This window comes from Bison bison, unplaced genomic scaffold, assembly GCF_000754665.1.
Source record: "Bison bison bison isolate TAMUID 2011002044 unplaced genomic scaffold, Bison_UMD1.0 scf7180017864475, whole genome shotgun sequence".
NCBI classification, from domain to species: Eukaryota; Metazoa; Chordata; class Mammalia; order Artiodactyla; family Bovidae; genus Bison; species Bison bison.
The window spans coordinates 2,084,990-2,099,221 of NW_011495036.1; the positions used below are offsets into that span (position 1 = coordinate 2,084,990).

Sequence of the window (14,232 nt, forward strand, 5' to 3'; positions counted from 1 at the left end):
TTCTGTTAGATCCTTGTACACAGAAATGCAATGAACGTTTCATTATATTGGTCCTCTATCTTGCCCATTTACTAACTGCGAGTATTATGTCTCGTCACTTGTAGATTCCTTGGGGTTTCCTTTAACTGATGTGAGATGATCGCTTCTAACATTTCATCCTTAAGAATAATGTTCTTTGGGTTTGCATAGCTGCGCTTTGTCCACGGAAAGAGGATTCCCTTCTATTCCTGGTTTGATAAAAGATTTTAATCGTATTTTAAATTTCTGTCTTCTTTGTTAGAGAGTCATACATGCTACTTCTTTTCTCGTAGAGGCGAACCCTGGGATTTTCTCATGTGTATCTAATCTACCAAGGTCTAAAGTTAGTCCTTAACTCTCCTGGGTAACAGTGCAAAATCCTAGGGCGTTTTCACTCCTGGGTCCCCATCTCCACTTTAATTTCTCTAGAATTGGGTACTTTCCCCAAATTAGACATGATAAGAGAATTAGCATTTGGTATAATTTTTGTTTAGATGTATCTACATATGTATCTATGCATTTGCTCACCAACCCATCTGGCTCAAACCTTCTTTGTAGAATCTTCAGAATTCTACAGTTCCATTAGGGAAGGGTGCTGCTTGGTCACTGGGTCTTTCCGTTTTTATATGAAAAAATCTTGATTCCACTCTGGCTCTTGGAAGAGAGCTTTCCCAGCTCCGGATGTCTGGTTGCACCCCAGCAGCCCTTCCCCTCCCGCTTCATGGACCCTCCTGTCCAGCCCCTTCACTGGGCTGTCCTGGGTCTGCTCCACGTGATGCCCAGTTTGGCCCCTTTGGGGGGTGGGCCTGCAACCTGCTCCTTTTCTGCCAGCCCTCTTCCACACCACCACAAAGCACCCTCGTCACAGGAGCTCTGAGCAGTTGCCGGGAGGGAGGGTCACAGACGTGTGAGAAGCTGATGGGAGTCGTGGGTCCTCTTGTCCAAGAAACATGACTGGGAGAGGCCCTGACCCACCTTCACCAGCTGTTGTTCAGAGCAGGATCCACGGACTGAGGCCTCTCCCACCAGCAGGCTAAACCCTGAGAGAGCAGCGATGCTGATGTTGAGTAGAACATGATACTGTTGTCATCAGAATACACAAAGACTCCGTGAAAAGGTGGTGTGGCCCTGTTTCCGTGGCATTCCGTGTTTGTCTAGGGAAGCAGTCCCCTGGCCCCAGGTATGGTGTGGCCGACACAGACATGAGCATTTGGTCCCCACCTGCCCGGAATCAGTGAGGTCGGGTGAGAGGGTCTCTCAGTCACAGGAGTAAGAGCTGCCTCTCTTCTGAGACCAAAGGGGAGGTAGAGAGGGGCCTGCAGGTGGTTGCAGGTGCTTCGGAGGCTGAGGGAGCATCCTCCTGTCAGAGGCTGATGGGCTGCCAGTGAGGCGGGGCCTTGAAAAGGGGCGGGGCCAGCCAGACAGTATGGAACCCTCGGAGGTCAGAAGTCAGAGGCCATGAGGGGTGCCTGGGACACAGGCTGAAGGAGCCAGGCGTGTGGCAGACAGAGCAGACAGGCGTTTGTCAGATGTGAGCAGAAAGAATGGCCACGTGTGGGTGTCAGAGGCAACAGACTCGAGCAGCAGTCCGCCAGGTGGGCACTGGGTCATTTGCATTATTGATAACAATCGCTCTCCCGGGAGATGGTGACACCACGCCGTCCAGCAGCCCGTGATGGGACACTACCGCTTGTCTGAGACGTGGTGCCTGGAAGTCCACGTGCAGACGTCTTCACGGCTCGCTGCAGCTGGCTGTGCCGTCTGCACACGGCGCCTGCTCCGCCTTTTGTTTTGTGTCGGAGGCAGGAGGGTAGATGAGGGCAGAGACATGCGCCGGCGCCGTGGGGGGTGTCCCGTGGCCCAGACTGTTGAGGGCCTGAGTTGTGCACATCATTTAGCTGGTGGAAAACGCACTGAAGAAGGTGGGTCGCCCCCATTGTGAGGGTGAGGAAATGAGCCTAGGACGGGTAAAGAACTCGTCCAGACTCCGGCATGCCAGGTGGCGGGGCAGGAATTTGAACATCGGGGCTCCTCTTCCTGGTCCACAAGGTCCCCCTTCAGATCACCTGGTATTTTGCTCGCTCTTCAGCCTGAGTCTCCCCAGCGAACCTGGTCTTCCGCCCTGAAATGACAGGCGCCCTCGAGGCCTCCCTCTTTGCTCTGGTGTTATCTGTGGATCAGGGCCAGGTGCTTATAAAGAAATTAAATTGCACCCTGAGATGAGCAGGGTTCACTTGATTTTCAGCCCTCTGTCAATTTCAGAGCCCGGCACCGACTTACAATATCAAGAACACCAGTTACAATACAATATCCCCGAGTTGCTTCATCTGTGCCCAGCACAGAGGCGCTGACATCACACGCTGGTTTTCCTTTTTCCTCCTCCCCTGAGCATTGATTGAAACCCAGCTAAGCCATGCTGGCTTTAGGAACCGAATCCGGAGTGTTTGGAGGTATGCGGGTTCAGATCTCCGCGGCGGGGCGGCCGGTCCTGTGCGTGCCCGCGGCCCCATGCAGGTGCGATTGAACCCAAAGGCCCTTTCATGACCGGGGACTTGGCGGAGGGGCCTCGGTCTCATGAAAGCTAAACTCTTCATCCCCACCACTCTTCTGTGTTTCAGAGCAAGAAGAAAACTTTGAGTTTATCATTGTGTCCCTCACTGGCCAGACGTGGCACTTTGAAGCCACCACATACGAGGAGCGAGACGCGTGGGTCCAGGCCATTGAGAGCCAAATCCTCGCCAGCTTGCAGTCGTGCGAGAGCAGCAAGAACAAGGTAAGACCCAGAGCAGCCTGCTCCAGGCCCCCACCCCAGCCCACCCCCAGAAACCAGGAGCCACTGATCCTGAAAGGGAAACGGCCGGGGGCAGGGGACGGGGTGCATCCTGTGAGGCTGTGAGATGGGTACAAAACCTTCAGTTTTTCCATGCAGAAAGGGAAGTGATCAAGAAGATAATGAAACATTGTGTCGATGCATGTCCTGTATCATATATTAGTATCTTAGCTCAGCATGGCAGAGTATCCTGTTTTAAATCTTTTTCTCTCTCAAAGTCATCCCAAATGTAAAGTACTGACCTTTAATTGTAGAGGATGGAATCTTTTGGATCCTTGTGGCTGATGAGCCCACATCCGTTTTTAGGCAGAACACCCTCTGGAAAAGAAGTGCTGGTTTAAAAAGAAGCCCTGTTCCATTCTCACAAATGCCGCCCCCCTCCCCCCAATTCAAATCCATGTCAAGTTAGGAAACTGTTGTACTGTCTTCCATGAAAAGTGCATGCATGTATATGAGTGTGCAGTGAGTTCAGGGAAGATAAAACATCCATTTTCTAAATTCCGTTGATAAAGCCTGGTATGTATCTTTATTCAATTAGAGTTAATTCTTTTGCGTTTGTTTAGCCAGGAGAAATAGATTTTAACCTGCCTTTTCTGAATTACTGCCCCATAATAGTCCTTATACAAAGGTCATTTTTCTTGTTTCCTTTTCCCAATCAGAGTATTCCTTCAAAAATCATTATTTTTATGCCTGGATATTTTAAACCCTTTCTCTGGGACACTAACGTCTTAGAGAGCATTTTTATTTTTTAGATTGTGAGCAACTAGAAACCAGGAGAAAGAGCATGGCCTCTCAACCTGCAATTTCATTTGTAACCATTTAAAGAAATTTCTGCCAATGATTTATGTTCAGCTTTGTCATTAAGAAGGGAGTCTGTCTTTCAGAAAGATGGAGTATCTATTTTTATTACCCTCTTTAACCAGGGTAAACCAGACCACAGTCATTATTATTATAATGTAATTTGCCTCTCTTTTTAAAAGAAGTTTTATACCCACAGTGGGGAGAGCCAGGGCCTTTCATTTCTGAGCACCTTGGCTTTACTTAAGTCGCGGCCGCAGATGTGGCTTCTGAAGCAAACTCAGGATGCTTCCGGGTCTCCTGTTGACGGGGACGAAAGACACGCATCACCCACAAAGCTCAGGAAGCCGGTTTCAGAACAGGAATTGGCTGAACAGACAAAACGCGTCTCCAGATTTTGCATAAAATCACGGTATCTCGAGTCGGACCCTGAATCCATGCCAGAGGATCAGACTCAGGAAGGTGGAGCACAGCGTTGGCCTCTCTGTTTCACAGCCCTGCCACTCTCCTCCCAGCTCCCTGCTCTGTGGACACGGCCAGCGTCACCTTCGGGCCTGATGCAAACACCAGCCTCAAGATGCTGCCCTTTCCCTCTCCCTGGACGTGTGCCCTCTCAGTCAGGCACCACTCCTAGAAGGAGGACTCGCTGGGCACAAAGGCAGACTTGTACCCGTTCACCTTGGGCATTTGCTGACCAGGCGTGCAGGTGTACAGCATGGAAATAATATCCACAAGGAACAGCTGGAGGGGAAAAGAATGGGCTATGACGTATTCTAGCTGCCCTTGGATAATCAGTTGGTGGCAATCCAAGAGATTATAAAGGTAGACAGAGACAGTCACACACTCATACACACTCACTCCAGATGCCAACAGAAATTGTTCTACACACTTTGAATATTTGGGCATGGAATAAAACCCTAATGATGTATTATGCTACCCTAATGGTGGCAGTTAATAAACTGTAGTTTGTGATTGAGTGGTCAGCTATCAATTATTTAACAGCAAATGATTTGACATAACGATGCTTCAATTTATGAATAATTTTTATACAAACATCAAGTTTATTCCAAGTGTCCTCTGGAATTTATTTGGCTTTGACCGTTGTATTAAATGTATCCATCATGAGCCTTAAAGTCCTTCAAAGGTACATCCTTTTACTGGCCACCTCTATTTTGAAAAATTCATCCTTAGTAAATGATCATGAATTCATTAAAGTTTTATCAGTAAACATATCCCTCACAGCACTCTTCATAGTAGAGGAGAGCAGGAAACAGCCTAAATTTCCATCAAAGAAAACTTCATAAATAAGTCATCATAAGTGGAATATCATGCAGTCATTTAAAATGATGCCAGAGTTATTATGACACTTGCTCTAAGAAGTCTTGGTGCCGAAAGACTGAAAATCAGTAACATAGGTAACAGCTACCTTCCGAAATCAAATTTTAGAATATAAAAAATAAAACTTCTGGATATTCACCACATCAATAAATAAATGAATTAAAATGATGCCAGAGGTTACGTGATGCCACTGAGAGATGACGCTATGACATTAGACAGATTCCAAAGTAACATATGCTGTGCTGGTTTTTTTTTTTTTAAGCATTTCTAAAAAAAATAAAAAATAAAGCACTTCTATCTCTATACATGTGCTTTTTTCAAAAAAAGCTTAGAATAGGTATCAAAATATTAATAAAACCTAATGATGATAGTTTATCATTTTATGTTGTCCTTTCCCCCTTTGTACTTTGTGACTTTCTCAGAAAAGACGATGAAGGATGTGTTGAAGCATAAATGCCCCCAGCCACTTACACAGTCCCCTCCGCCCCACCCCCACCCCCCACTGCACGGTGGCCTTGCTGCTGCGACAACTGGCCGAACCGGAAATGGGAAGTGAGTCCCCAAGGCGCAGAGTGTAATGGGGGCGTGGTCGCCTGACGAGGAACCACCAGACGTGTCTTGGGCACCGAGCCTCTCATCTGTCGCATCTTACCACGTGCTCCTGATGGGTTTTTCATCAGCTGGGCTCCATCCCAGAGACATCTAGTGTGCTGGGCTCAGCTGCTCCATTGCGTCCGACGCTGCAGCCCCGTGGACTGTAGCCCACCAGGCTCCTCTGTCCGTGAATCTCCCAGGCAGGAATCCTGCAGTGGGTTGCCACTTCCTCCTCCAGGGGATCTTCCCGACCCAGGGATCAAACCCCCGCGTCTCTTACATCTCCTGCGTTGGCAGGCAGGCTCTTTCCCGCTGGCACCGCCTGGGAAACCCAAAGGCATCTGGAGAGGAGACCCGTTTTGAACCCAAAACTTGTGTGCTTGCTCACGATCCATCGGTGACTCCCGGGTGCTATTTCGCAGTCATGTACACTTATCTCAGGGTCCTCATATCTTCCATTTATCTGTCTCCCTCTGTGCCCAGTCCCGGCTGACCAGCCAGAGTGAGGCCATGGCCTTGCAGTCGATACGGAACATCCGCGGGAACTCCCACTGCGTGGACTGCGAGACCCAGAGTGAGTACGCACAAGGGCTGGAGGCTCCGCCCTGGACAGAGGGAGGTGGGGTGGGCGGCTGCAGCCCACGCTGCCGCAGCCCACGTCTGTCATCTGCTGTGGAAGGTGCAGTGCATGATGTAATGGTGCAGAAGGCCTTGAAGTGCTTTTGTTTGGACTTTAACACAGTGCCCTGCGCACGGAAGCCTCTCTGATGGCACCATAAGTATTTCTCTCTCTCTCTCTTTTTTAATTAGATGAAATGTAGTTGATTTACAGTGTTGTGTTAATTTCTGCCATATAGCAAAGTGACTCAGTTGTCCCTGTGTGAACGCTTCTTCGTAATCATTTCCATTCTGGCTTCTCATGAGTCCTGCTTATGCCTCTTGGCAACCCCATGAGCCACAATCGCACAACCGGTGCTGGGCTTCAGCCAGCTGCCCACATGCTGCGCCGCACCCAGCGCCCAGGGCACACACTGAGCAGACTTGGTGCAGAAGGTGGGCCGGGCCGGAGAGGGTGGGGAGGGAGTCGCTGGGAGCCAGGGAGACAGCAGGGTGCACGGCCGAGCGGCTCTGGTGTTCAGGGAGAGGGCAGCTGCTGCTCAGGTAGGATTTGGGTGACTTTACAGGAAGAACTCGGGACTGTCACACATCAAAGAGAAGGGGAGAGCCCGCCTGGGAGAGAGACCACCCCAGCCAGCGGGGCAGCTAAGAGCAGGATGCTGAGGCCAAGTCTGTGGCCTCCAGGAGACAGAAGAGGTCTCTTCTGCACATTCCTGGAGGGACTTTTTTAAAGCGTCTTCTTTTGTTTGAATTTTTAACTTTTACTTTCAAGCTGCATCATGCCATGAAGTTAGAAGAAGAGAAGTCATCACATGAAGTGTGTTTTTATCAGAGATCTTTAAAAGCACAAAATCTGATTATTCTCAGAACGTCCATTAGGAGACATGTCCATGATGGTTTCCACCCACCATCTGGAAGACCCCTTTAAAGGGAATATTCTATGGCTCACGGGCTTCACAGTGTGTGGCCGATTGGAGGGCAAGAGAGTTTTCTGGGAGTGGGCCAGGCGGGTGAGTGCCCAGGCTGGGGACGGGGAGTGAGAAGGGGAGACTGGTTCAGGGGAGGCTCTGGGGCCAGTTGGTTTAGAGTGAGGCCACATTTGACAAGTGTGGAGAGAAAAGCGATCCTAAGCTTCCACTTCTTAAACACGTTATCTCTCAGGTCTGTGTCCAATCCTGCCAGACACTGTCTCTCTCAATTCTTGTGACTGTAATAGTTGGTGCTACAGTGGGTCCCACTCCTAGAGGGACAGGAACAGTCTTGAAGGGTCGAGTTAGACAGCCCAGGTCACCAAAGAGCCAGTCACGGAGCAGGATTTAACCCTGAGCTCTTAGGTCAACCTGCTTTGTTTTCTCGGAAGACAAGGGAAAGGCTGAGGGACTGAGGTCAGGGCCACGAGCAATGACACGGTGGCAAGGCCATTTGGTTTTCTGTGTGTTATCATTATTATTATTTCTGCAGGCATTTGTTTCTTTTTGCCCCACCAAGACCACCTCTGAGGTCACAGACCCCTCTTCTTGTGTGTCCCCCCCACCCCGCCACCACATGGTCCCCACCCCCTTCCTGCCTTCCTATGTTAAATATTAAATAAATGGCTGGCTGATTTCTGTTGAATTAGCCTAAAGTCCCTCCCGGGTCATTTGCCATTTATAGAATGATTCCAGATAAATATGATGTCAGTTACCTGGTTTTTTTTTTTTTGGTGACTCTTCAAGTCTACCTGGAGTAAGGTATTGATTATTCCTGGATGATTTAAGCCTTATTTGCTTCTGTCAGTGGTGAAAGCCATTGACTGTCAAGGTCAGCCCCATCTTTGGAAGTCAGCTGGAGACTCTAGCATGAGGCCGGCCCTGGGCCTGGGTCCTCAGTCTCCTGACCAGGCCAGCCAGTTCCACACCAGGCGCCCCAGGACTGTTCCCTGAACCCACGTGATGTCCGTGGTGCGGTGTCCAAGCCCAAAGCCTGTTCTGATTCGCTCTGCGAGTCATGCGGGAACCTAACCATCTTGCCAGCAGTGAAGATGGAGAAATGGGAACTGCTTGGGTGGTTGCCCCTCAGTAAGATCCCTGAGAGTCAGACGTTCTCATTGTGGTGAGCCCCTCTTTCCTCTTTGAAGTTTGTAAGCACACCCACCATGCCACTAAGAATGCTGATGTGCCCCGGATGCAGGCGATTACCGGGGACACTGCAGCTTTGGGAATGACCAGCTGTCCCTCTCTTCCCTTCTCCTTCCCTGCATCAGTAGCCATCCACAAGAGACGCCCAGTCACGCCTCCTTTCCTTTCCCTGTGTGTCTGCTTGCTCAAGGGGTCTGCCCACTGTGTGTGTTGGTCGCTCAGTCGTGTCTGACTCTCTGCGACCCTTGGACTGTAGCCCACAAAGCGCCTCTGTCCATGGGATTTCCCAGACAAGAATACTGGAGTGGGTTGCCGTTTCTTTCTCCAGGGGATCTTCCCGACCCAGGGATCGAACCTGGGTCTCCTGCACTGTAGGCAGATTCTTTGCTGTCTGAGCCACCAGGGAGTCTACAGAAGTGCCCAAACGTGCATGTTTTCTCTCCAAACCCATGCTTTCAATTGTTCATTGTGTGGGGAATTCTGAGGCCTTGGCCAAAGCCTTAGGTGTCTCAAAGTTGCCGCCATCACGTCAGACCTCCTGAGATGCCTAAGACAGTTCCAGGTGGTGTCCAAGGCAGCATGTTTAAGGCCCTGACTCCAAGGAGGGACTGCTGGACGGGGAAGTCTGGCTAGCAGTTTCGCTCCTGAGATCCAAGGGCCTTGGGAGTGAGTGACGGCAGTCCGGTTGCATCTGGCGTCCCCTTCCTCCGCCCGCAGATCCCAACTGGGCCAGTCTGAACTTGGGAGCCCTCATGTGTATCGAGTGCTCAGGGATCCACCGGAACCTCGGCACCCACCTCTCTCGAGTCCGGTCTCTGGACCTCGACGACTGGCCCATTGAGCTCATCAAAGTGATGTCGTCCATCGGGAACGAGCTGGCCAACAGCGTCTGGGAGGAGAGCACCCAGGGGCGGACGAAGCCCTCGCTGGACTCCACAAGGTAGGGGTGCGGGGAGGTGGGCGCTCACTCGGCCTTCTGCTCAACAAAACCGGGAGTGACCTTAGCGACAGCCACCGCGAGAACCGCCCGGGCCACCGGTGGGAAGGCCAATAACCCAGCTGGAAATGTCTGTGTTTAAAGTTGGTTTTCCACGGACATGGATAATTCCAACTCCTTAATTTTTCATGTTTGTTTTTACACTTAGGGGATCCCTCTCCCTCTCTCAGAGACGTATTAAGCTTCTAACCTGATGAATATATCACTTTAATTAATACATTTCTAATAGGCATAAGCTGTGCTGTTAACACTAATTATGGAATTTGGGATTCTTTTGATTTTGTTATTCTTATGTCTTTGATAAGCATCTATTCCATTGGCTCCACTCCCCTCTGACCTCCCACTAAGTGAGTTGATAGTAACCAAACATATTTTATTTTCTAAACTGTATTCCTAACACATTTAATCAACCAAGTACGGCGTCCGTAACGTGTGGTGGCTCCTCATTAGTGTTAATTGTTACCCAGTGTAAAAAACGCATTTATTTTGAGCCCATTCTGTTTCTCATTTTTCATTTGCAGCAATTATAAGCCGTTTTTGAGTACACATGCATATTTAATGTACCTAAGAGGTGGTAAAATGGCCCGTCTTCTGAGAGCCTCTTTCGCGGAGGCGGGGTGGACCGTCCCGTCTCCGAGGCTGTTCCGGCGTCTGAAGCAGAGGCGTGGTGGGCGGGCGCAGCCGTCGCGTCTCAGGAGTGTGCGCGGTGACGGGGGCGGCTGGGCCTCGCAGCACCAGCGCTGATGTGTTTTGCCGGGGATCAGACAAGGAAACCTGGGCGTCCGTCTATGGGTGGGCCCCACACGAGGGGTAAGAAGTCGGTTTCTATCAATAAGCAATAATGGTGTGGCAGGGCGGTGGGCTTCACCAACACTGGAAAATGAATTTGGGGTGCCCCCTTCGGTTCACTTGCGAGAATGAAGCCAGTTCATTAACCCTACCCTTCGTATTAGATGCTCTGTGGAAAGGGGGTGGGGAACTGAAAGGTGTGTGGCGTCTCTGCTTAAAACCTCTCATCTCGGCGCTATGAGCTCTTCCGTAAGTTACGTTGTGTAATATGCCATGTGGGCAACGGTCCTACAAACTGAAGACATGATACACTTTCACAGTTTTAAATTTTGATACAACGCTAATATGGAAATCTACTGGTTCATCCACTAGGGGCATTCTTCAAAGATTAGTTCATGTTTTAATATGTTTTTTTTTCATACATGTATGTAGTTTCCCATACATGTATTTTTTCATACATGTACTAGAGGGTAGTTAGATCTGAAAAAGAAAAATGATTGAAAATTGGATTGAGCTTAATGTGTGAATGCAGAAAACGTTGAAGTAAGTTGAGAAAAGATTAATTTTATACATCTTACTGTTTGTATGTAAAAGGAGCATATGTACTATTTTTAATACCATGAATTAGAAGAGTTTGTTTTTCCATCTGTCATAACTAGAAACTGTTTAGAATGATTAGAAACAAAGATGTCAGTTAAGTTTTTAACTGGGAAATAGTTTGTAATAGTTTTGTCTTCATAAGTGAAGACTGTATGTAAGAGTATTTTATTATTCTGTCTTGAGTATTTTAATTACGTTCCTGAGTGTATGACTTCCCCTTCTGTGCAGGATTGTACATATTGTATCTTTACAGATTACAGACATTTGAGTCTTCCTTTCCCACAGGTGAAGTCATTGTCATGAACTTCCTATGGTGAGGATGGTATGGTTATGTGGTCTTGCCCAACGTAACTTTGGAGTTTCTAAATTCTGTTCAACTCTTAAGAAGATAAAACATGTTTGAGAATTGACTGTGCCTTTGGTAATTCTCCCAGGGAGTTGTGGTTTTAATTAAACTCAGCAAATATTCATCGAGTGCCTTCTCATAGAACAGAAGTGGTCGCCAAGTGATGACCTTAGGTCTGCAGTGATGGGTGTGTGTGCTCAGAGCTGGCCAAGGATGCCAGGACCCAGTGGCATTCAGAGATGGAAGGGGTCTGTGGTCTCAGGGAAGTTCAGGAGAAATGTCTTCTGAGCTGGCCTTGGAACCATGGGGTGGTTCTCCAGGCTTAGGAGTGTGGGGAGTGTGTGGTGGAGGCTTAGGCAAAGATGGGAACGCCAAAGGCAGCCTGGGGAGCCCCTGGGGAGGTGGAGCCGTGGGGACAGTGAGGGATGGGAAAGGGCAAGGCCATGGCGGAGCAAAGACCTCGTGAGCCAGGGGTGGTGCTTCAACAGTGACTCGGGGTGGGTGGGCTTCCCTGGTGGCTCAGCTGGTAAAGGATCCACCTGCAAGGCAGGAGACCTGGGTTCGATCCCTGGGTTGGGCAGATTCCCCTGGAGAAGGGATAGGCTATCCAGTCCAGTATTCTTGGGCTTCCCTGGTGGCTCAGCTGGTAAAGGATCCACCTGCAAGGCAGGACACCTGGGTTCGATCCCTATTTTGGGAAGATTCCCCTGGAGAAGGGAACGGCTACCCACTCCAGTATTCTGGCCTGGAGAATTCCATGGACTGTATAGTCCATGGGGTCGCAAAGAGTAGGACATGACTGAGCAGGTTTCACTTTCACTGGGGGTGGGCAGAGGGTGGGCTCTTGGGGCTGTTTAAGTGTTCGTGGATGTCCCACCTGTTCCCGGGAGGATCAGAGGCAGCCAGCAGGGTCATAGGAAGAGATGGAGACAGGTGAGGAGACCAGTCTGAAGGCGGTGGTCCTGGTAGAACAGAGGGAGAGCCTCAGATACACTCAGAAACAACTCAACATAATCGCATCATGAAAACCCAGACCCCTACGTCCTCCACTACCTCCTGCAGTATCTTCAAACAGACAGAAAACTAAAACGTTTGCCCTGGAATGTCCGCGTGGAATTCCACCTACGATGTAAGAAGTCATGCCTGGCCTGGTCCCTGCTTCCCCAAGACCAGGAGAGATACACCCCCCTACCCGCCCCGTCTCGCTGTCTCCACTGGCGGTGCTCGCTAGCACAAACAGCTGGAGGGCTCGCTAATGTGGCCCTAAGGTAATACTAAAAAGAAATATTTTAATAAATTTTTATCTCCATCTGAGGAAAAGCCAAGTGCAATATATCCAGTCTAATTCTTTGAAAAGGGGCCCAGCTGTTTTCCCGAGAAGCTCCGTCCATTCTGTCTTGTTCAGAAGATTCATTCTGACAGTGGCATATAATTAGAAATGTGCTGTTCCTCCCCCAGCACACACGCATGCACGCACACACACACACGCTCAGGAGCATGGGGGAGTAGAACACAGCTGATCCTTCAAACACACACACAGGCTGAGGACCATGGGGAAGTAGAACCCGGCAGATCCTTACACACACACACACACTCAAGACCATGGGGATGTAGAACACGGCAGATCCTTCACACACACACACAGGCTGAGGACCATGGGGAAGTAGAACCCGGCAGATCCTTACACACACACACACACTCAAGACCATGGGGAATAGAACCCAGCAGATTCTTCTCCAAAAAAAAAACCTGAAACCACCTTGCACGGTGTCGCCCAGACCTGCAGGGGACACAGGACACAGGGAAGCAGGGTCCTCTGACCAGCCGTCTGTCCCCTGCACCCTGATTAGGGCAGCTTCGGACGGCTCATAATTGGTTCCAGCGATTCTCAGCTGCCCCGAGAACTGCCGTTCAAACTTGAACAGCACAGAGATCAATCGAAGCTGACGGCGGCAAAGCCGTATTGACTTCCCATTCCTAAACCGGGGGATCATTAGTCAAGAAAAGCATCTTTTAATTACTCCCAGGAAGAAAAAAAAAATCTTTTTTTGGATGGATTCTGCAACAACTGCCATTTTTTTTCCCCCGGTGCATTCGATATTAAATTTATTGTCGTGGGAGGGGAGAGGGGGCCCTTCATCCCACTCTGTGATGGAGGTTTAATTTGGAGAAAGGAGCCAGTTAGAGATCGATGTGGTAACAATTAACTACATCTGGGGTGGAATCAGAATTCCCCTCTAATTGCTATTGATACCATTTAAGCACACACTTAAAATATTGATTGTAAATGGGGCTGCAGAGGGAGAGGCGAGGTGGGAACAGAACTAGCGTCGGGGGCTTACAGAGGGGCGGCCTGCTGTCTGCAGGCCGGTCAGTGCCTGAGTGTGTGGACGCCCACAGGGTCTGGAGAAACCAGGCAGGGCTCCAGTACCCGTGTCAGGACACGATTCGGAGGTAAAGACATTAAAACAGTCGTGTGCGTCTTTCTGGAGTGAGTGAGTGAGACAGAAAACTGGCTCACTTGGAATACACATGTCAGGGGGTCTTGCAGCCTTGGAGCCTTGGAACCCTTGTGGGTTCGTGAGCAAAACGCCCAGGATACGATGAAGCCGTCTCCACAAGCCTCTGTGCGCATCCTGGCACGCTCAGCCACGCGCTGGTGTTCTCGGGGGGCCAGTCTGCATCACTTAAGGCAGGTCCTTCTTTTCAATCCCATCCCCCTTGCACTTCGAAGCTTTTTCGATTGACTTGCAGGGAAAAGAATGTCCTACCAGGACCGATCAGAGCCCTCCGCAGCCGCATTCCTCTTGGCAGCAGCTGAACTCTGCTGGGCTGAGCGGCTCTCTCTTCATCTCCCATCTTTGTATCTCCAGGTGGCGGGCTTTGGCCAAAGCTCGGGAGGGTGTGCAGGGACCAGTTGCCATTTGCATTTCACGGCAGGGAGCCTGTTTACAAGGCGCTTTGGGGGCCTGCCGATTTGGTCTAGGAAATCAAAGGAACCTGGAAGTGGAGAGCTTGCGTTTTCAATTCCATGAAAGAGCCCTTGGGAAAAGCTCTGAGCCCAGCTGAAATCATCCACCGTCTCTTTGATCCCACTCGGAAGGGACCCCAGCTTGCTGATGGGTGTGCGTTCCCTTCCCTCTCCAAGCATCCTTTCTCTGGGTTCCGTCATGTGTCAGTTCCCCTG

The 14,232-nt window shown here is 49.8% G+C and overlaps 1 protein-coding gene across 1 annotated transcript in view; it reads left to right on the top strand.

Annotated features, from left to right (window-relative positions):
• AGAP1 (ArfGAP with GTPase domain, ankyrin repeat and PH domain 1) overlaps positions 1-14,232 on the top strand; it is a gene marked incomplete at its 5' end in the record, with an annotated part of 374,015 nt that overhangs the window by 306,513 nt on the left and 53,270 nt on the right. Inside the window, 3 exon segments of the mRNA XM_010862065.1 lie at positions 2,637-2,791; positions 6,062-6,152; positions 9,031-9,269. Coding sequence (XP_010860367.1) covers positions 2,637-2,791; positions 6,062-6,152; positions 9,031-9,269 — 485 coding nt within the window.